General features: G+C 38.8%; 1 protein-coding gene across 2 annotated transcripts in view; it reads left to right on the top strand.

The window, feature by feature from the left end:
- Positions 1 to 24,692, top strand: part of DPYD (dihydropyrimidine dehydrogenase) — a 613,360-nt gene that overhangs the window by 582,221 nt on the left and 6,447 nt on the right. For both annotated transcript variants that reach the window (XM_054037742.1, XM_054037743.1), the window contains exon 21: positions 14,210 to 14,353. In XM_054037742.1, the coding sequence (XP_053893717.1) occupies positions 14,210 to 14,353 (144 nt within the window). The remainder of the gene's footprint in view (positions 1 to 14,209; positions 14,354 to 24,692) is intronic.

A 24,692-nucleotide genomic window follows, 5' to 3' on the forward strand; every position in this document is an offset into this window, starting at 1 on the left:
GATGGTCTGAAGATAATTGCCAGACTTTGCAATAACAGACATTGTGTGCAACCCCAGTGAAGTAAAGGGGCCTGATTCTCCTCTTGGTATAAATCAAGGATGTTTTGCTGAACTCAACTATTTTAGACCAGGATAAATGGAATATAATTGTGATCAGAATCAGGCTCAGTGACTTTATTTTGCTTGTATAGGGTATCAGTCAGTGCAGCCTTTAGCCCAATAACTTTTATTTAGACAAAATTGAAGATGTTGGAAGCGTTACTGTTGGTATCCAATGATTCACACGTCAGCTGTGAAGAAAGTCACAGCTTTAATCTGTGCAATAGAATGAAGGAATAGTCAGCCTTTTTGTTCTGTGTGTGCAGAGTGTCTGTTAGAGTGGGGTCAAGGTCCATGACTGGGGGTCCTAGGTGAGGTGCTACTTCAATATAAATAATAAAAAACAGAAGGCCAAATCCTGCTGTCCTGACCCAGTACTCTCTTCACGTATCAGAGTAGCAGCCGTGTTAGTCTGTATCCGCAAAAAGAACAGGAGAACTTGTGGCACCTTAGAGACTAACAAATTTATTAGAGCATAAGCTTTCGTGGACTACAGCCCACTTCTTCAGATGAAGAAAGCTTATGCTCTAATATGGTATGCATCCGAAAAAGTGGGCTGTAGTCCATGAAAGCTTATGCTCTAATAAATTTGTTAGTCTCTAATGTGCCACAAGTACTCCTGTTCTCTTCACGTAAACTCCCGTTTGGAGATGTAGTATGAAATAAATGTTCAATGAAAGGCAAAACTTCAAAATCTGAGGGTTTTTTCAAAATTTGTAATGAACTTGAAAGTGTGCTTATTCCATTAAACGGTTTATTCTTCTTTTTTTTTGTTTTGCTAAAAAATTGGTCATTTTAGTTCAAATAAGGATATTTCCTAGCAAAAAAATTGCAGAAATCAAGCAAATGATTGCTTCAACAGTTCACATTTTATATGAACTATCAAAATAGCCAATTATGTCCATTTTCCCAGGAAACCAATTTTTGAGGGGCATAAAATTGCCCACGTGAAACAACAACAAAAATCATGGGAAAATGTTCACTGTCTTCTCTCAATTCTGCTCCCACTGACTTCAGTGGGATTTCTGACTGAATAGAGACTATTGGACTCGCTGCTAAATGTCATTCTCAGGGTTTATGTCTGCACGACTGTTAGCATAAAATGTAGATGAGATCAGATAACTGATGATTAAAATCACCATATTGTCTATTTTGTACTTTAAAGACTTTAAAAGACAATGGTAAGCGCCTCAGTCTTAACCATAAGAGTTGTTGTTTACACTAGGACTCTTTTGTCTGCAGTGAATATTTTACATTTAAATTAGAAATCTGTAAAGTAGAGGTAGAAGGATTACTGTGTATGAGAGATGAATAAGGAGAAGCATTATAGCCTGTGCAGTAAGCAGGATAAGTACGGCAGTTTATCCAGCATAAGAGATGGATTACAATGATTCTGAAGTGGAAGAAGGTTTACTTAGGAATTATTAGCAATGGTTTGCATTTAAATAGTCTATTAGTATTATATTATATATATATATATATTTAGAGAGAGTTATATAATCTACCAGGAAAAAATGGAGTTTAATTCTAGATGTGCTGTGGTGGTTTGGTGTTTACAATGTCTCCAGATCCATAATAATCTGGGCCAAATCATTCCCCGATGCAAAAAAATAAATAAATAAAAATAAAAAAGCCATACACATTCAGGGAGGAGGAAACGATGGCATGGTCCCCTTGTGGCGTTTCCCCCAGATTGTTCTTTAAAGTTGAAATGGTACACTCCCCCTCAACCACATACAAGTCTTAGCTACACCAGGGAACATATCTGTCACTGAACATAGATAGTATAGCTACAAATGTAGCTAGTGACAATGTTCAGCAATAGTCCAACTGTTCCTGACACCCCAGCCAGCCATGGATTCTTTGCCTTGTGTAGTCAAAGCCATATGGAATGGCCCTCAGAACCTGGGGATTTCACGGGGTCTGCCAGAGGCCCAGGGACATCTATATAGATGCTCTCCACTGCCTCAGTCCTCTTGCTCCCTTGACAGAATGGTTCTGGTGGATCTGTACTGACAAGGTTTCTGCTGTAGGAGGAGCTCCATGCAAAAGTTAATACATTTTGAAATTGTATTAACTTTTGTATGGATTCTCAGATTTCTGGGGGAAGAGACTGGTCCCCCCCAGTCCTGCTTTCACAGAGCTTCATGATTGTACAGTGTTCGCTTCATGGATCCAGGGACAGGGCATTATGATGTATCAAAGTCAACTCGCCCCCACTTTGTGTAGTCACAGTGAGATTGCACATATGGATGACTTCCTAACCCCTCCTCATATGCAGATCTTGGGAAAGATTTGGGGCTAGGCTGCTGCCGCATCAACTCAAGGGCAGGAAAAGGTCACCAGAGGCAGCCCAACCTGAGCCCAAGAGGGTAGGGTTATTTTCTGATCCGATCCAATTGTGACACATAATCATGTCCCAATGGATTTGGGTCAGTTTACAGAGCTCTATATTAACTATCATTGGCTTACATGAACTGCCCAGAGATAATGTTCAGTAGGTCATTGGTGAACACATTAAATAAAGGTAGTGCCAGCATTGAGCCTTACAGGAGTCCATTCTTCTGGAATCTCTATAGTAATATGTTCTCGCGATCACCCTTCCGGGGAAACTAAAACTCCTACCAGCTAACCAAATCTACTGGATCCCAGTTATTGTGGGCCCAGACAAGGAAATTTCATTATTGACAGTGCTCCAAATAGATCTGGCAGTATCAGCATGGATGTGTGTCTTGCCAATAGACATAAAGATACTTTTACTCTGATTTACCACTTCCATACTGTAATTGGTCTGAAGCCTGTTTGGAAAGGGCCCAGCATACTCATAGATATTAGGTGCTGCTGGAGTTAGTAAACTACCATCTTCTCAGTAAATTTGCCTCAGAAAGGGAAGGTTAAAGCCATGACAGTGGTTGGTTTTATAAGGGCGTCCATCACTGTGGTATCTGAACATCAAGATTAATGGCCAGGGTGGCAGGTAGGGCAGTCAAAAGTGTATAGTAATTATTGTTTTTCATTTGGCAGTGCAGTTTATTACATCAATATCACCAGCACACAAGCCATGTGTGCATACGTGTAGTATGTATCCCATCCAAAAAAAATTTGAACACTGGGTTAATGGATTTTTTTTTTTTTAGGTACAAATAAATGATAAACTGGTATTTACACAAAGCTTTCCCAATTATAAAGCACAATTGATCTGTGTTTATTGAAATAAACCACTTGAATACAGTTGTGTTTGCTAGCCTGTCAGATATTTATTAATAGACATTCTGCTGTCATCTTTGTTACAATGCTGCTTAGCTGACAGAATTTCATTAGCATAAATGGGTGGAGAGTCCTTTTCTTACATGTCCAACAAACTAGAGACAAAGTGCCTGCCAATATTTTAATTTCTTTTTCATGTTCTGGTTAGAGAGTGAGAGGAATGCTTTCACTCCACAGTGTCATGAATATGATAATCTATGGAAATCACAGAAAGCAGGTACTTAAGTTAAGCACATACTGTACTACAGGAATCCCTGATGAATTCAAGTCTCTTCTGTTTAGAGAAGATGTTGTTGTCTATTAAATGACAGACTGCCAGATGTTCATGAAGTAGCACAGTTATGTGCTCAAATCTTTATCTTCTCCTCCTCCTACCCCCCACCTCCCTTGAAGGTAATACTTTTGCATCCGTGTTATTAAAGCTTTTGATTGTAAGCACAGAAGTTTGCTATGCTAACTCCTTTTTTTGTCTAATGAATATTTCATGCTAGAGAAACTTTATGCTGTGGAACATAAAGCTTTTGCTGCACTACAGCAAACAGGAATCCTAAAATCTTTCACTTTTCTCAATATAAAGTGGTGTAAAAACAAAATAGCTGAGTCACAACAGTGAGAATAACTTGCTAGTGATGTCTAACTCATGGAGAAAATGCTGGCAGTGATTGAAAAATGGAATAAAAGAGAATAATCGTATGCAGTTATTTAAAATAGCAGTTTTAGCACCCATGCACAAAAGTGGTCCTATATACATCATCATGAGACCATGGTAATGTGCTTTCCTAAAATAAATACTAACGTGGCATTTATTCTTGTCTCCAGATTTCAGAATTGTAGCGGATAGGGGGTGAGCTCACCTGCTTGTGATAAACATGGCTTAGAGAACAGACAAAATGGTATCCACACAAAGTTTAGAGAATAGAGTTACAAGAAACAAGCGTTTGAGGAGCAGTTGTATAATATTTGGAAAGGAATGACGACAAAGCAGATAAAACAAAAATACAAAGAAAACTCAAAGAATAACAAAATAACTAAAAGGCAAAATACTCTGTACAGAATTTCAGAATGCCTTTTCTTCTGTCTTTTATTTTGAAAGTAATTTCTTCCTCCGTGAGGAGAGTAGTCTAAATGAAGATTCAGCGGCGAGAAATAGAACAATGAGAGTGTGTGAATTGCTGAATTCAAAGGGACACATTTTCTGCTCTGCCCAATACTGCTTGGCAACGTAGGGGTAAGGAGCTTACAAAGGATCTGTTTGCAGCACTATGCTGGTCCTGGCCTGGACATTGCTTAGAGCAGCTTTGGGGATCTAGTCTAAAGCACCTGACTGTTGCTCCAAGGAGCTGTCTATCAGTTGGAGATTGCTGAAGATGCTCCTGCCATGCCTCCTTGACTTGCCTGCTGCACATTTCCTATGCTTATTTGAGGCCAGGGCTGGCTTGTGTGAGCTGGCTATGCTGACCCTACACAAACTCTTATACCAGGTGGATGACACCTCTATTCTGTGGGAGTCCCCAGCTGGGGTAATTCAGCCAGTTGATGGTCCTTCTCCACTGCCAGACAAAAGGGCCACGGCTTTTAAGAGAATCTAATCCAAAAGAATAAGAATTAGTATTAATCAATTTCATTTCTTCCATTGTCATTGATATTTGGTGTTCATTAGTTGTGCACTTCATGAGCTTAGCAAGAAAAGTCCCTGCAAAATGTTCTGTGTGTGCACAATATGTCATTTTCAAAGGCTCAGAACTCAGACCCAACAAAACACTTTTCACTAGAACTCTCAAAGACACTTTGCCTCAATGACAACTCTTCCTGTGACAAATTACAACTTTCTACCCATAGATCTTTTGGCTTAACAGCTTTTTCCAAAAACATCATAAAGCTGTTTTTATACTGGGAAATGTGTCTGTTTTCATGTTCTTCCTTCTTGGAAATAATGCAACCACTTTTCTCACATTTTCCGGGGAGGAGGGAGGGAAATCATCTTAAGGCAGACATCAAGCCAGGAAAAATTTTACCATGAAGGGCAAATGTTTTTGAAAGTTAGGAGAGTCTGGAAATTGGGTTAGAATGGAAAATATTATGCAGCCTTAGTTATCGTCAAGGTCCAGAGTACTATGCAACATGTTAGACTTAAATCATGTGGTAAGGACTCTAGATTTATGCAGCCATCTTAAATGCGCATTGCCTTGAAGAAAACAGCCTCGGAGGTTTTCAAAAGCAGCTGGAGGAAACAATAAAACAGAAACCAGGTTCACTGGGAACAATTTGTGCATCTAGCATACAAAGTTTTCCACACGATCAAGTGGGAGACAGACAATCTTAAAATCTTTGTGCTGTGATCCACGCAAACCTGATTTACATTTTAATGAAACCCCAGGAGCGGGCAGCTGCCTATCTAGTTAAAATTTTAATAGCTCCCATGGCTGCCTGCCCTTCTGCTCCAAGTTTATTTGCCCACAGCCTTTCCTAACTCCTGGTCCTCCAGTAACCCTCTCTCCAAAGCTGCCTATCTCGCTAAGCTCCCAAAGCCAGGCGGAAGCTTCACAGTTGCAGGCCTGCTAAAAATCACAGGGGGGAAACCCTGCTCTTTTACAGGTCCACAGGTAAGATAGGTGTTTGTGGAGCCAGTGCAGTCAAGATCAGTTGAACCTGTACCTGAAAGAAGATGGTCAGGTGTGCTGGCCATCTGTGTTTTCCTTGCAGCTCTCAGAGAGGAAGCAGAATTTCCCTTCTCTGCTTCCCATTCTGTCCTTTCAAGGACTGCATTGTGGGAGCGGTTGCAGAGGACTCAGTGAGGGAAAGCACTCAACAAAGCAACAGGCAGGCAGAAAAGCAAATTGGCGGGGAGAGAAACTCAAGAACCAGAGAAGGCAGCATTTTGGTTGATTTATAGAGCGCTGCCACTGATTTATGTGGTGACTTTACAGAGAGAAGATTTATATAGCCATTTGCATAGCGATGTAATTGCAAAGTATGGGGGACCGTGTTCCTGCAGTTGTCACTACCACTCCCATACATTTTTCTCTTTGAAACCATGTGGACTGTTTCTGCTATTCTAGCATTTCAGCAGATGTCATGCTTTTATTTCTTTGGTTGTCATGCTCTCTCTCACCAGTTTTTCTATATGCAGCAGTAATGTGTACACTTGAAAAAAATATAAAATATACTAAATAAGACAATTTGACTTCAATTCTGCTTCCAGATACATGGAGATGCATTACCAGGTATCATGTAAAATCATTTAGAACTTATGAATGCACAGGGTGAATTTACAAAATGAATGGCTATGTGCCTGCATATCTAAGAGCAAGACCCACATGTAATGGAAATTGGATAAATGAAGTTATGTCTGACATGGAAAATGTCTTCAGTCATGATGGAAAAAGGTTTTGTAAAGAGCTGTTACTGACCCCTCCTACCCCTAAATCACCAGATGTTTACAGACTGCTTATATAAATTTGAGGTCTTTCCTCTATTGTTCCCTATTAGAATCCTATTTATGAAAATAATTATTTTTCAGTGTTCTTTTTATATTAAGAAAATATGAGTAAGATAAAATATACCAGATACAGCACAGTTCTTTAAAATGTGGTTATTTTTATTTGTATCATAATGGCACCTAGAGGTCCCAGCTGAACTCAAGGCACACTTGTGCTAGGTATTGTTCATGCACATAGCAAGAGACAGTTCCAGCCTTCATGAGCTTATAATCTAAACAGACAAGACATGAGATAGAAGCACAGAGAGGTGAAATGATTTGCCCAAGGCAGGGCCGGCTACAGCTTTTTTGCCGCCCCAAGTGGCAAAGAAAAAAACAAAAACAAACAAAAAGAAAAACCCAATTGAGCTGCCACTGAAGAGGAAGAGACGGAGTGAAGGGACCCGCCGCCAAATTGCCGCCGAAGACTAAAACGGAGCACTTGAGCTGCCACCGAAGTGCTGCCAAAGACCTGGATGTGCCGCCCCTTTCTATTGGCCGCCCCAGGCACCTGTTTCCTTCGCTGATGCCTGGAGCCAGCTCTGGCCCAAGGTTACGCAGTGGGTCACTGGCAGAGTTGGGAATAAAATCTGGATCTTCTGATTCTCGGTCCAGTGCGCTGTCCACTAGATCATGGTGCCTCCTCTCCATTTAGGCTACTTGCTACTTGCTACTTCTCCTGTCAACATTATGGCCATTTAAAATGTAAGCTACTCACTGCCTTTTATTATTAGGGAACAGGCACTTTTTCCAGTTCATAATATGCTCGATTACCTTTAGATTAAGCTATGAATACATTATAATCAAAACAAACTTATTCACCTTAAAGCCTTGCTGGCTTAAGGTTTCATTTTGATTCATTATGTTGTCAGTTCTCTATTGGCAGTGTAATGCTTTTTATATCTGGATACAGACAGTTTTAGTGGGAGATACGGTTATCTTTAAATGAGCAGGATTTAGCTTCTCTGGTGAGAACAAATTCATCAATGATGAATTCCTACAGAAACTACTGAAACAAAAATCACAATGCTGCTAGAGACTTGTACAGTTCATCAGTTACAATGCAGCTTTTGGAAGTCTTTAGCCAGAAGTTTTTCCTTTCTTTAAAAATATACAGCATGATACTTCCAGCGCCTTGTTTTGTATGGCAGTTGCAATCTTATGGTATGAAAATAATGAACTGAGATTTTGAATACCTTCTACTGTCCTTTTTTGTCATCCTCTTTCCCCCACTGCTGATACCCGCTACAGTAGAAGTAAACTATCTACAGAGGCAGCAATATGTTCTAACTGATCTGTTAAGTCTAGTGATTGCACATGCATGAAACAATTCAAATATTCACACTGAATCTTTTTTTCTGTGCAGGTATTAATGTAAAAAATATCCTGATCTGTAGGGAGTTTAGTTACATTTTAACTTTGGAAATTTAAAAAATATCTCAAAACATATATTCAAGAAATCTTGGGAGAGATTTCAAAAGCACCCAAGGGATTTAGGAGCACAAGACCAAATAAATGTGCTTTCAATGAGACTTGCGTTCCTAAACACCTTGTGTGCTTTTCAGAATCTCCCCTCTAAGTGAAGTGACAGCGTTTAATGAAACCACCATCTTAAATATCCAGCTTTCCAGTAGCTAATTCAACAGCTCCATTTTTAGCATATCTGATACTTCAGTTCAATAAAAAATTGCATACTGCCTCACATAGCATTCCAAGCCAAACTGTCTGAAATGAAAGCACTGAAAGATCAGCAGTCCTATCACCTTTCTGACTGTCTATACACTATTTGCAAGAGAAACCCTCTATAAACCCCTTCCTGAGCTACGCAGTCAGGTGTTATGTATAGTTAAAGAAATACTATTTTTACTCTCTCAGAATATTAGCAAAAGTAATCTTTTCAGATGGAAACTGTCTCTGGCTGACTGGAAAAAAAAATCAAGTTTGATAAAATTTGGTTTGACTGTTGTGAGTTACCATAGGCCCTAAACTGAAATGGTCAGTTTTTCCTTTTAATATTTAACACAGCAGCAGATACATCCTCATGGCACGAGTGAAATTAGACCCATTTCAAAATGGCCTCTATCCATTCCATCGAGCAACTATGTAAATTGCTACCCAAGATCCATAAACCCGGAAACCCTGGACGCCCCATCATCTCAGGCATTGGCACTCTGACAGCAGGATTATCTGGCTATTTGGACTCTCTCCTCAGACCCTATGCTACCAGCACTCCCAGCTATCTTCGAGACACCACCGACTTCCTGAGGAAACTACAATGCATTGATGTTCTTCCTGAAAACACCATCCTGGCCACCATGGATGTAGAAGCACTTTACACCAATATTCCACATGAGGATGGACTACAAGCTGTCAGGAACAGTATCCCTGATGAGGCCACAGCAAGCCTGGTGGCTGAGCTTTGTGACTTTGTCCTCACCCACAACCACTTCAGATTTGGGGACAACTTATACCTTCAAGTCAGTGGCACTGCTATGGGTACTCGCATGGCCCCACAGTATGCCAACATTTTTATGGCTGACTTAGAACAACGCTTCCTCAGCTCTCGTCCCCTAATGCCCCTCCTCTACTTGCGCTATATTGATGACATCTTCATCATATGGACCCACGGAAAGGAGGCCCTTGAAGAATTCCACCTGGACTTCAACAATTTCCACCCCACCATCAACCTCAGCCTGGACCAGTCCACACAAGAGATCCACTTCCTGGACACTACAATACAAATAATTGATGGTCACATAAACACCACCCTATACCGGAAACCTACTGACCGCTATACGTACCTACATGCCTCCAGCTTCCATCCAAGACACATCACACGATCCATTGTCTACAGCCAAGCCCTAAGATACAACCGAATTTGCTCCAACCCCTCAGACAGAGACAAACACCTACAAGATCTTTATCAAGCATTCGTAAAACTACAATACCCACCTGGGGAAGTGAGGAAACAGATTGACAGAGCAAGACGGGTACCCAGAAATCACCTACTGCAGGACAGGCCCAACAAGGACAATAACAGAACACCACTGGCCATCACATACAGCCCCCAGCTAAAACCTCTCCAGCGTATTATCCACGATCTACAACCTATCCTAGAAAATGATCCCTCACTCTCACAGACCTTGGGAGGCAGGCCAGTCCTCGCTTACAGAGAACCCCCCAACCTGAAGCAAATACTCACCAGCAACTACACACCACACCACAGAAACATCAACCCAGGAACCTATCCCTGTAGCAAACCTCGTTGCCTACTCTGTCCCCATATCTACTCTGGCAACAGCATCAGAGGACCCAACCACATCAGCCACACCATCAGGGGCTCATTCACCTGCACATCCACTAATGTCATATATGCCATCATGTGCCAGCAATGCCCCTCTGCCATGTACATTGGCCAAACCGGACAGTCCCTCCGCAAAAGAATAAATGGACACAAATCGGACATCAGGAATGGTAACATACACAAGCCAGTAAGTGAACACTTCAATCTCCCTGGTCATTCTATTACAGATTTAAAAGTCACTATCATTGAACAAAAAAACTTCAGAAACAGACTTCAAAGAGAAACAGCAGAACTAAAATTCATTTGCAAATTCAACACCATTAATCTGGGCTTGAATAGGGACTGGGAGTGGCTGGCTCACTACAGAAGCAGCTTTTCCTCTCCTGGAATTGACACCTCCTCATCTATTATTGGGAGTGGACTACATCCGCCCTGATTGAATTGGCTCTGTCAACACTGGTTCTCCACTTGTGAAGTAACTCCCTGCTCTCCATGTGTCAGTATATAATGCCTGCATCTGTAACTTTCACTCTATGCATCCGAAGAAGTGAGGTTTTTATTCAAGAAAGCTTATGCCCAAATAAATCTGTTAGTCTTTAAGGTGCCACCAGACTCCTTGTTGTTTATGTAAATTGAAATGTTTGAAATTTTCCATGGCAAAACTGATTTGTGCGTTTCTTTGATGAAGAAAGGCTTTTGCCTCAATAATTCACACTTCTCTAATTTACACCCTTAATTCATCACACAAACTATGGACTTTCCACTTTTTAACAAAATTTATATTTTATATATTTATACTTCATATTTTAAAATTTATTCTCACAGGTCCTGTCTGTTAGCCTTTGGAGCTTGTCAACTCTAAAAAATATGCAAAAGTAAAAGTTCAGGATCCACAACACTAAGATTTGCTCATCATCTCCCCCCCTCCCCCAATTCTCCAAAGATTATCTGATTTTAGCAGCCCTCCATCATCAGAACAAAAATATCCATCCCTGAGCCTGCCACTTCACTAAAAACCTGACAAAATAAATTAGACTTACAACATGCCCTAAAAGTCGGCAAATTCATTCCCTAACTATACAAAGGAAGAATCAAGAGCTTTTCCCAAAAATGCTGTCTCATCAGTCCCTTTCCCTTTTAATTCATGAGGTTTTAGCTTCAGCACCACCATTGCATCAGTAGTATACAGGGGAGAGGCAGGTTCTCAGTTACACAGGTATTACATCATTTATAGAGGTCAAAACCAATGCCTTAAATTCCTTCTGGAAACTAATCAGAAGCCAGCAAAAGACTGTTTCAAAAATATTTGAAGGCCAGAAATGTACTTTTCTAGCTGATACACCTTGACAATCCTGCAAGAAAAGTTTCTTTCATCATTTGCAGTACTGAGGCTATGGTATCAACCTTGGGTCTTTTCAATTTAAAAACAGCATAAAAACATGTTCATTGCTAAGAATAGGGGATCTCTCCGTGAGCTTTGGAGCCAATTGTTTAGATGGGAAGGATGTAAACTCTCCCTTCCCCAACATTATCTATTGTCTCTTTTCTGAACAGGCCTTATTTTACTTTGGTATTTAGAATTTTGCAGTAATTAATGTTGTGCACGTAGAATTTCCCTTTTTTCCCCACAGAAATGGGCTGCAGAGCTGCTGGCTGCTACTAGGGGCCACTGGACCCGGCAGAGCCCAGCTCACAAGTAGGACACACCACTGGGGGGAACGGGGAGGAGTAGCTGGAAGGTTCCTGGCAGCTGCAGTTCCCAGCATTCCCTGAAGGAAGGAGAGGGCGGCATGCAGAAAATTCCGTGCAAGCCCGGGACCCAGCATCAGGCTGTTTCTCCCTCTGGATCCCTGGGCACTGGGGAGTAGGGGGGTGTGAGTGTCTGGGCCAGGGAGGGCCCCACACTGGGCTTAGGCGGGTAGGGAGTGTGAGTGTCTGGGCTTGGGGGGAGCAGCGGCTGGATTGTGGCGGGGACAGGGGTGTGAGTGTCTGGGCGGGGGCAGCGGGGGAGGGTGGAGGAGAGAGGCATGACTGGGCCCTGTGGTGGAGGGGGCAGAGAAACAGGAACTGGGTTGTTGTTTCTTTAACCCTCAACTCCTGGGGGGATTTTTGTGTGTGTCTGTATTGTTATCATACTTGCTGATGGGTATTTTGAAATAAATTACCAAAATAATTGAAACTGGGGTGATTATGTAGTGTTATTTTGACTAATAGAATTTTCAGAATTTTTAATTTTTGGCGCAGAATTCCCACAGGAGTAAATACTAGTTCTGTTCTTACTTCTGCTTGCAGAAGTTTTTACAAGTTAATTGTGAGACATTCCTCAATCTTTTTACTCTCCATAAATGGGACTCCTGTGTTTTTGGCATCTGTAAAGAAAGGGAAATTACTTAACTATAATTCTGCTTTTTTGAAGCTACCACACATATTTTCCACACCTTCACCCATCTCCCATCAAAGTTAGAGTTTTTGTTTTGTGGGGGCTGTCAAGCCTAAGTTTATTTCCATTCTTGAGATGATCTCCATCTCCTGAATTCTGGAGATTGCATACATGTCATTTACATAACTGGGATCTTTAAGAGGACTGTTGCTTCCAGCACACTTGAGAAATGAGAGGGTTCCAGGAGAACAGAAAATACACTTATGCCAGACTGCCAGTTAGTAGACTCAGAGTACCAAAAAACAAACAACTGAGGGAGATCCACCCTTTGTCACACGAGGAAGCTGACACCCCAAAAGTGGGACTCCTGTGAGGAAATAGTTACTGGTGAGGAACTTTTCCATATAAATGTCAGCAGAGGAATAAAATAACTATATTATTTTTAATTGAAGTATTTTAAAACTATTCAGCGGATACTTCCAGAATGGTACTGCATCAGAGCCTGGAATGTTTTTTAGGAATTTATTTTAAAAAGTCATGTTGACATTGTCCCTTTAAATTTATTGTGATGACATTGTTTCCAGTTGGACATGCTTGATGTGCTGAAATTATTATAATGAATTAATGCTCACGATAACAATCTAGGATATTTATCTCCGGCTACTAATTACAGTAATATAATTGCACTTAGACTAGACTCTGAGCTGAGTTTATTCACTCCATTTAAATGCTCTCAGATTAAAAAAAAAACTAGTTTTCCCAGGGCTCATTCTATTTCATAAGTAGGAACCAGGTTTTTCAGTCACTTTTAATTCACAGCAACTTACTAGGTCATGAGGATTTAGTAAGCAATAGTTTTCCAAATCTCCACCATGTAGACAAATGACTGTGGGTGAGAGAGTCTCTAGTAATCTTTTGAAACTTGAACCAGCAGTTCTATGTTGTTAGCTGCGACAGAACATTTTGGCATTTAAAGATGTCTTCCAGCAGCAATATTTGTCTAAGCAAGCCCAGATATTAAAAGATCTAAAAGAGAGTGAGGACTTTGAATAGAGGTAGAATTATGAAATGAATAAAATTAAATCATCTTAGTGTTCACGTGGCACTTGTTAGCATTACTTCAACAGGCCCAGATAACTTTGAGGCATCATATCACAAGGATCTGTGTGTGCTTTATAAAGTCAATGGGCACATCCATGTAGCTTTAAAACTACAGTTGGTATAATAGATATCATAGTGGGTGTATTATTGAACAATGGTGGAGTTTCTTAAGCTGATCTTTATTTACTTTTATGATTACATAAAATATAATACATATTTTTCCATGTACTGTAAGAATAAAGTTGAGTTTGAATTATTTATACAAGGTGATCAATATTTATTATGTACAATACAAATATACTATGGGAGGATAGGAGTTTGAATGCTGTCTGCAATGCAGCCATTTTTTGTTAGCATGTATTATGATTTTAATATTCAAACTCTGTTATTGTTTTGAGGTCAGATCTTGAAGTTATGTCTCAGTTTTATTCATTTCTTAGTAAGAATCCCATCAACTTCAATGGGAGCCTTCCTGAATAAGAAATGAATCAATGCTCAGCAAGGCCTTGGCCCTTTGTTAATATTCATTTATGTGTTTTATAGACTTGCTAAATAGTATATTTTCTGGTTTTCAATTTAGAAACTGCCTAGTTTTGGACCTTACCTTGAGCAGCGCAAAAAGATAATAGCCGAGAACAAGATTAAACTGAAGCAGCAAACCACAACTGTTGTACTGCCTGAGAAAAAACATTTTATTCCCAAGAAGCCCATTCCAGCAGTCAAGGTAAAAGAATTAAATAAATATATTTAATAGTGATCAGCCACCAGACTGCTGATGCACACAATTATTATTGGCTGTTGAGTTGGTTATTGTGTTTGTAAGCTTGTTATACAATGTTAAATAGAGTGTCAAGAAAAAGGCAACCAATTTTCTATGCAGGCTCTCAGAGCTTTTAAACAAAGTGGGTGGGAAAAGATTTGTGTTTTACCTGTAGAAGTGTGTGTTCTTCTCCCTAATGACACTTGTCAAATTCAGCAGGCATCTGGACAGAACAATAAAGGTGCATGTGGGGAGAAGATGGTATTTTGAATAATAAATGTAAGGTGAAAGTGTTCAAAAGTCTCCAGTAATTCTCGATGCATCCATTTTTGGCTGCTCAATTTGAGGCACGTGGATCTTGATATTTAGAGGTGCTAAGTGCTCACATTTCTCACTGATTTCAATAGAAATAGCAGGTGCTCAGCATGTGTGAAAATCAGGACCTAGGTTTTCAAGTTGGATACCTAAAACTTGAAAATTTTGGCCCAAGTGATTTCTCTGATTTCTCCTAAGTCACAGGATTTGACTCAGTGATAGAGTCAAAATAAAGCCTCAACTCTCAGGTCTCATATATCACAACCTAATGTTCATTCCTATATACCCAAGCTCTCCCTGCTCCTTCCCCATCATAATAATGACACAGTAGCCAATAATTCCAGTAGGGAAATTATAGATAAGTGTTCTAAGGCCACTTCATATTACACTCAGACAGACCCAAGGGCTAAAAACAAAACAAAAAATCTATCTCGATCAGTTCAAATAAGTGCATCCTCCTTCTGTGATACAAAATGAAAATTACTTCTGCTAACCCTTCTGATCACATAGAAGAATTTCAGTCAATCAAGGACAAAGGCGAAATACCATGTGACTTTCATCATGTGACCTCGTCACTGTGAACTAACCCAACAAATGACGCTTGAACTTGAAATACAACATAAACGGTGATTTAATAAAATTTACAGCTAAGCAGAGAGAGGGAAAAGCTTTTGCAGAAAGTTTGCAAATACACAATGTTCAGAGTTTGCCAACACAGATAGAAGTCAAAACTAGGATAATTTTGAGCATTTGTGCAGCTTGTGTCAAACAGGTTGCACTGCTCTATTGACCTCCACTTCTTTTTTGGTTTCATTTTTTTGGTGTACATCATGCAATCAATTTTTATTCTAAGGGGCTGATCTTCTTTCCCTTATGTATATGAAAAGTCCCAAAGAATAGAGAGAACTTAAAAAAAAAAAAAAAAAGGTTAAAGACTGTTTGACCCTCAGAGGTTTTACAGTTTAATTCTGTTTGTAGGGAAAGTACTGATGCAATAAAGAAAAAAAAAACCTGCATTTTCAATGAGACAACTTCTACTACAGATAAACCTAAAACTCACCAGAAGTAAATAAACCACATGGAATAAAAGGAAGTTTAGTAGGAGAGAAAGGACAGACATAAAAAGAGACAGGGAAAAGAACAAAGAGGGAAACGTTTGGATGTGTGAACAAAAATCTGAGGAAGAAATAGAAAGACAAACTCAGTAATTAGCAATAAAAAACAGAAGATAACTGTAGGACCAGGAAGTAGGTTGAAAGGATTGTACTGCAGAAAAGGTCCAGAACTACTGTCCTTAGTTAGGTAAAACTCCCACTGAAGGTAAGACTTAGAGTCTGTCCTCCTTTAAAAACTATGTTTATACTGGCCAGACCTAACAAGATTAATTGTTTCTACATGCTCACATGTATGTTTCCTCTCCAACCACCCATCTGTTTATTTAGCATGTCCCTTCTTTCTGCTACTAGCCTCTCCATATAGATTACCCCATCCACTAATTTAAATTCTCTGACACAGATTTATTTATTCTCTCAACTAGCACAGACCATTATGCCCCACAAACCTACATCATTCTTGTTTGAACTAGTTTTCAACCATACATTCAATTTCTTCATCTCCATCTCTGCCTCATCATGAGCACACAACTATTAGTATTTCAGGGGAAACTATACATGATGTTATGATTTTTGCTTCATAGTGATTTCTGATTCTTCAAACATGGTTTACAGGACTTTGAGTCTATATCTCCACATATTTGTTCCAACAAAGATCAAAGCAGTGACTTCTCTGCATCTCCTCTCATGCTGTTGTCCATGATTACCCCCATCCCTACTATAACACCTGAAAAAGGCATCTCAGTTCATCTCACAATCTAAGCAAGTTTGAGTTAGATCAATAAGTGGATAGGAAGCCCACTGTCTGCACCCAGGGTGCTGCAGGCAGCCATATATGATTCAGTAATGATATTCTTTCCTTTCTTCTGGTATTGAACCAGTGCTCCAGAATCGTGTTCAGACACTATGCTGCTGTGACTAAAAAATGAATATGGTCATTAAAAAATCCCATGTAAAAGTACTGGTGTTATTTTCTCATTTCTTGGCCAAAATTCTAATATGGAATATTTACAATTTGCCAAATTCCCCTTTTTGCACCCACATAGAATATCAGGGTTGGAAGGGACCTCAGGAGGTCATCTAGTCCAACCCCCTGCTCAAAGCAGGACCAATTCCCCAGACAGATTTTTGCCCCAGGTCCCTAAATGGCCCCCCTCAAGGATTGAACACACAATCCTGTGTTTAGCAAGCCAATGCTCTAACCACTGAGCTATCCCCCTAGTTTAAATTTGATGTGATATTCATCTCCTGACTCAAAACATTGTGCAGTGTGGTTATGTGCTTAACAGCACCCAGAGATGGCTGTATTATATTAGTGGATGAAGTGATTCCTACATACCTACACAGAGAGAGAAAATGAGGGACAAAAAAATAGGCATACTGGATCAGACCAGTGGTTCATCTAGTCCAGTATCCTGTCTTCAACAGTGACTGGTCCAAATGCTTCAAAGGAAGATGCAAGAAAAAACATAATGGACTATTATGGAACAAACTGCCAAGTGAAGTTTCTTTCTAACCCTTCCTTATCAGATCTATGCCCTAAAGAATGATGATTTATCTCCCTTCTTAAACAAATGTAACTCTGGATGTTCTCATTATCTATCTTATGTCTAATCCTTTTCTGAATCCTACAAAAGCACTGATGTCAATAATATCTTGTTGCAATGAGTTCCAGAGGTAAATTGTGCATTTAAAACGTATTTGATCGATTTTCTATTTTGTTCTCTTTCGATGTCATTGATTGTCCATGTACACAGTTTGGCGATTTATACATTTCATTATTTTGTACATCTCTTTCATTGCTCCTCCTTTTTCCATGGCCATAATGCCTTTCATTTTCTGTTTCTGAATCTACTCTGTTTTTAACATAACTTTTTAAAGATAGTATTACTGGAACTAAACAGGTTGTTCTAGGGCTTTGGATACTATTGATTTCTACAGTGGTATAATTGTAATATTGGTTATGTTTTCTTCTTTTCTATTCTCTACGTATCCTAACATTTTGCTCTTTTTTTGAGCACCATGACATACTGAACAGAGGTTTTCATTAAGCTGTCTACATTGATGCCCAACTCATTTTCCTGAGTGGCTTTAGTTAAGTTATATCATCTCAAATGGCATAAGTAGTTCAGGGTATTCATTCTGATGTGCATTATTAGCTTTTGCCAACACTGAATGTCACCTGCCATCATGATGCCCATTCACCTCGTTTTGTAAAGTAAATCTGAAGTCTTTCAGGGCTTCTGTAATATTGTCTAATCTAAAAGCAATGCAAATTTTGCCAACTCAGTGTTCATCCTCTTTTCCAGAGCACTGCTAAACATATTAAACACCACCAGTCCTTTTATCTTTTTGAAAATTGATCATTTTATTCCCACTCTTTATTTTCTGCCTTTTAGCAAGATTCTAAGCCATCTCCAGGACTCTGTATTTTCCATAATAGTATCTAAAACAGACTTTCTGAAAGTCCAAATAAAAATTGCCGACTACTTCTCCTTTATTCACTACTTTTGTTGGCATACTCAAGGAATTCTAATAGATTCAAGAAGCACAATTTTCCTTTAGCAAACCATATTGTCTTGTGTCCATCATATCATTCTAAGTTGTTGGCTTTTTTGTTTGTTTGTTTTAATTCTATATCTAGTTAACATATCAATCAGTTGACTTGCTTTACCAAAGTAAAACTTACAGGTTTGTAAATCACAGAGCAGTCCTTTTTGAAAAGACAGATGCAACATTTGCTATCTTTCAGTCTATTGGCTGATTTTCATGAGATTGCATATTTTTGTTAGCATCTCAGCCACTTCTCAAGCTCACCCATCAGAACTCTCAGGTATAGCCTTGAGGTCCTAGTGTCCAGTTCCTCTTTCATTTATCAGTTTGTTCCAGCTTCTCTTTTTATACCTCTGTCTCTGACGACAATTCACTTTCATTATCAGAAGGAGTAGGTATCTCCCCAGCATCTTCTGTGGAGAAGACCAATGCAAATCATTTAGCTTCTCAGCAATGTACTTATTCTCTTTAATTACTCCCTAATAGCGGGACTCCCCTGGAGTCACTGTTCTTTTTACAATCTATGGATGTATAGGTTGTAAAGCACTCAAATGCTATGATCATGAGAACTATACAAATGTCTAAACAGAAATAAATAAATTATTTGGGATCCCTCAGGATAAACATTGCTATATAAACATAAGAATGCATTATGCATATAGTTATTGCTTGATGTTGAATCATTTTCTTCAGTGTTTACTTCATCATCACCATCATGCTCTCGTGGATTTGAGAACCTGTTTAGCCTTTTCATAGAATAGGCTTTATTTTTCTCTGATACTAATTTAGCGCCCACCAGTCTTCCACATTATATACTCCAGACTTTTACTCTGTGTCCCCCTACTCTCGGTTGCTGTTGACTTGTGAGTGCTCAAAGAATCTAGCTGATGAACCTTTCATTCACTTGTGTAATATGCCAAAATGGCTATTTAGATCTGAAAATAAACAATAAGACCACAGACGTACATGATCTCTTTGGATTTCATCTAGGAGACATAATACTAGTATTGTGCACTGTGCTGTAATAAAAGGATTCCTTTTAATGTATGTCCCTCATCTCTTGGACACATTGTGTTTTACAATGTTATCTGTGTGAAACAAGCTACAGAAAGAGACAGCAAACCCAACAGTAAACCAAGCATGAACTGTGAATTTTATTTTAAAATACAGCTTTGCTAATATGGTTAATGAAAAGCTAATACCATAAAATACTTTACAAGTTACCATTTAAAATGCAGTTACAGTAATAAAAGTCACTGTGTAAAACCAACGCCATCTTACTCAACAGAACTGCTCCTTGTGTATATTCAAAATCATATCTATTTACTTTCATGACAAAATAAGTTTTAACTTTTTTTTACTCGTTAGCACCAGTAAGTCAATAGTTAATGGATTCTACTCTGATTCACTTCAAAGCCACAGAATTGCTCATTAATTGCAGTGGCCGGACCAAATTCTGCTCTCAGTTATACCTGTGCATCCCTACTGATGAGAACAGAGCTGCACAGGTAAAACTGAAGGAAGAATTCAAAACCAGTGGGATTGCATATACCGGTAGGTATAATTAAGGACAGAATTTAGTTTGCAGGATTTTATTGCTGATGGTAATGCACAAGCAAGAAAGAACACAGCTTGACTTTCAGAACCTGCCTTGTGTTTTCAGGGCTGGTAATTATCAAAAACATCATCATACTGTAAACTGTGAAAATTTAATCTGGAGGCCATTGAGAGACAATAAACATGGAACCCCTTGATGCCATTTTAGAGAATAATTTTTTTGGTGTGTAACTGTACTTTAAACAAAAAAGCCAGCTATTTTTTGCTGTACTGTTTTTTTCCAAACATTTACTTTTTGATCCAAGCAAGAAGCTCTGAGGTATTTTGAGACATTGCACCTGTAAAACATCATGTAAGTACTATCAGTGTTTCCTTACTCATCTAAATATACATGACACTTTACCATTAAATAAAGACAAAGATCTTGCTCTAAAGATGGCACTAATAAAAAAAAGAACCATACAACAGTATAAAAAAATCATTTTCACAATATTTTGGAGCCATAGCAATGACTCTTTACAGTTTGTAATATGTATATGTTTGACACAGCGTATTGTGGTAAACATTTCCTCCTCCATATTTGAGATGCTAAATTCCCACACAGGTGTATTCATGTGTGCTGTAAGAAGCAGCATGGGAGTTTGCTAAAAGTTCAAAAACTTAGCACAACACACACCATTTTTTAATTGTCATCTCTGGAGAAGATTCCTTAAGCTTAATTTATTCCATATTCTTATGGGAATGCCTAGTGTTCCTAAGACTCTCCATTCATAGAGTTTAAGGCCAGAAGAGACCATTATGATAATCTAATCTGACCTGCTGCATAACACAGCCCATAAAATTACACAAAGTAGTTCTTGCATCAAGTCCATAAATGATTCTTGAACTAGAACATAGCTTTCAGATAGATATCCAATCTTGATTTAAAGACTTCCCGTGTTAGAAGAATCCACCACATCCCTAGGTAAATTGGTCCAGGTTAATTATGCACACTGTAAAAAATGTGCACCCTATTTCTAGTTTGAATTTGTCTAGTTTCAGCTTCCAGCCACTGAATCTTGCTATACCTTTGTCTGCTAGAGCCTTCTACTAGCAGAAATCTCCCTATGCAGATACTTAAAGACCATGAGTAGTCAATGGAAAGCTGCATCACTTATATGATACACTGGTTTTATATAATTTCAGCAAACTCTAAAATGAAGATGTAAACTTCAGTATACACCATGTGGATTCATGACACACAATGGAGGATTTTGCATCTATTAGTCAATGAAGAGATCACATAGTATCTAATATTGCAATAGACCAATTGATGACACTAAGACATATATTTTAAACTGTGACAGGTATAATACAAACAAGTGCATATGTACTCATTAGCAAGCATGGACCTGAATTTTGCAATCAGATTCCTTGGTCTCTGCAAGATTCCAAAACTGAATTCAGTAGCAACCTGGAAAATGCAATCCACATTCTTTTTTCTAAGTTAAATATGAAAATTAATTTCTATTCATATTTATTGCTATCTTCAAATATTCAGTGTGCCATATTTTTATGCTGAAAAGGCACTAATATCCTGTAATTGTTGTCAAGTGGGAGCTGAAGGTCTCAACTGTTGACAAAGAACAGTTGAAGCACTTAAGCAGGCGTTGAGGTGTTGTTACAGACAAGGCAGTTGAGTAATTTGGCACTGGGAAAGAGATGCATCTGCACTTTCCTTTTCCTTCTGTGTGCAGATACGGTGGTTGACTTAGCAACCATTGACAGAAACTTCCCTCCCCCATGCCTTCACACAGATTCTGCTACTGCATTACATAGTGATGGCTAGGTGCATTAGCTGAAAATGTCACCTCATACTCTATAATAATACTGTCATTTAAATTATCATTGTTAAGTCTCAGAGTTCAGGCAAGCTTCTGGAGATGAATGGGAGCCATTCACACCCCTCAAGCTCTATGCAGGCTCAGGAAGACCAGGCAGCATCAGTTTACATTTAATTCACATTTTGAAGCTTTCCTTTGCAGTCATAACAGCTAAGATTAGATTTATCTTGTTTTGAAAGGTAGCATTAGGATGATCTGGGAGTGCTTAGCATCTCTGAAAATGAGGTCATTCCAAATAATAATAAAACCCCTTAGTTTCTGAATCCCATCCTGCAGCAATTTGTGGTTTCTGAAATTTTAGAAAATAAGGCTTTGGATATGGTTAATTTAATAAGTAATACAAATATAAATAATATACATGTACATATTTCACAATGGATCCCATTTTTGAGAGATTACAATAGGATGGAACAGGAAATTGGTTATTCAAAAACTTGATGCAAGGTACATTGATCAAATACCTTGTATCCCTGGATAATAAGTATTTTTGCATGTTCCATGGAAGAGTACAAGAGGAAAAAGTGAGGAATTTTGCATCAGGTATTTTGATCATGCAGGTGATACCTAAACTGTTTGAAGCATGCAGTTCTAGACAGAGGTTGTCTGTTTCTCATATGTAGCGTGACCTGCGGGCGTTTCAATTGGCTTGGATCAAATCCATAATGATAATCACAATTATTACCTGATCTAGTATGGAAAATTAGTAGAAATTCAGTGCTGCAGCTCCTATAACGTACAGAGATCTAGCTAGTACTTTGAGTTATGCATATTTTTGAAGCAAAAGATAAAATTTACCTTCGTGTCACAGCTTTCATTGTTTAGTCCAAATTTATCTTAATTATGTAGAATCTTTAAAATTATTTTAACAGATTTTGCAACCTCTGGTCCTTTGTTAAAAGTCAATTTAGATAGCACCTTTGCATAATATCTAGGCAACTTACAGCACTCTGAATCTTTGAAAATGTGTTGGTGTTCAATCCCACCACATTTAGAAAGTAGGAAGTTAAATAGGCTACAACAGCATAAATCCCAATCCTGAAATTCACTGTGTTCCACACAAAGTGAATTGCCATAATTAACAATTTTCTGTCAATGGTTTTTAGCAAATCAGACAATGCAGCAAGGCATATTACGTCAGAGATATGTACAGGAGGTTGCCTCATCTGATTGAGAAAATTGAGAGTTTTGTTGCTTTCATGATTTGATTGAATTCAGTTATATTTTCCCCCAAAATCACTGTCCATGAGGCTAGTATCACTGTAACATTCTTTTACTGCCAATGCCACTACACACATTAAAAATATAGGGCATTAAAAATTCAGCATATGCTAACAGATAGCACACAGCAGTATCTGAGATACCCGATTTCCCTGTGCTTGGAATATAGAGTAACTATGGCAGCTTTTTAATACAAGCACTGTAGAATACTACTATTAATATGTATATATATCTGTATAAGTACATATTCTTCTTTTTGTGCAGACAGGATTTGAGAAAGAGAATACTTTCCATTTGCTTTGGGCACAATTGATTGTGTATATTGATTCAGGGCAAGATAGTGAATCACCCCATTTGCTTGTAAAGGGTGAAATCAGGTCACCCTCTGCAATGAGCTTTGTGCTAGAATGTTTCCACCAGGAATGTTATGGAGCAACCTTTGCAGCAGCTCCTCGGATGCTACTGCAGCCCATCAGCTACTGATTGTGCTGCCTGCAGCTGCTACAACTCCCTCAGGAGAGGGTTTTGGGCAGTAAAATGTCGTAGTTATTGACCCAGTGATCATGTCCCCAAATCACAGACAGAGTAAGGAGTCTCCCTGCCCCTCACTGTGTGGGTTACCTGTATGGTTACTGCAAGGAAGAGACACTGAGGTAGCAAGCCTGAGTACCACTAAACACTGAGTTCTGCTATGCTTTATAAAACGACAACTGTTTTTCACTGTTGCTGAATGTCTTACGTACTTCATGTGTCAAGCAATGGTCCACTTAATCTGATGAACAAACAAACAAACAAAAAGAACAATGGCATGCGAATGTTCTTCATCATGTGAGAAAAACCAAAGACAATCACTGTAACAAACTATTAGAGTGTTTTCTTTGGGGGATAGCTGTGGACAGTTAAATTAATCCCTAGAGACTTGGGTCCTATTCCCCACTCTGCTATAAACTCACTCTGTAATCTTGGACATGTCATTGAACTTCTATGTGTATCTGTTATTCCACATGTAAAATGGGAACATAATGCTTACCCACCCTACTAAAGTGCTAAGAGATCTACAGCTGACAAGCACAACACACAGGAAGCACAAAGTGGTTTACATTGTTGTTTTCTACTTTTTGTTTATTAAGAGAGATGAACTTGTTTGCATCTGATGTGTCACATTTAGCCTTCTCTAAGTATAATTGCATGCATTTTATTCAGCAAGTGTTTAGGGATCTGCAAACTTCCATTCACACAGGTAGTCCCCTTGAAAGCAAAAGTGTTGTTCCCTTGAATAAGGATTTGTGGAATGAGGCCCCGGTATTATAAGTTTGCAATAAAGAGCTGATTCTCAAGCCATTTGCTTGTCTTTCTAAGGAGAGAAAAGCAATTGTTGTTCTCTTTGTCCCTTGTTCTTTAATGATGCCCCTTTCTTTTCCTGCAGTGAGTTCTTAAATCTGTGCTAATGAAAAGTGACCAAGGACAACCAGATTGCATGTGCCATGTAACTTCTCTTTTGTGCCCCATTTTGTTCCCTGTAGTGCTACACAATGGTGGCTAAGCATAAGTTAATTAAATAACGCATTTAAAATCAAGTGCTAAATGCTAAATGTGGACAGACAGACACTTGTAGATCTGCCTGCAGTTTAATTTTATAGACATTCAATACCCTTTATCTACATT

The sequence above is a fragment of the Malaclemys terrapin genome, chromosome 8 (assembly GCF_027887155.1).
Source record: "Malaclemys terrapin pileata isolate rMalTer1 chromosome 8, rMalTer1.hap1, whole genome shotgun sequence".
NCBI lineage: Eukaryota > Metazoa > Chordata > Testudines > Emydidae > Malaclemys > Malaclemys terrapin.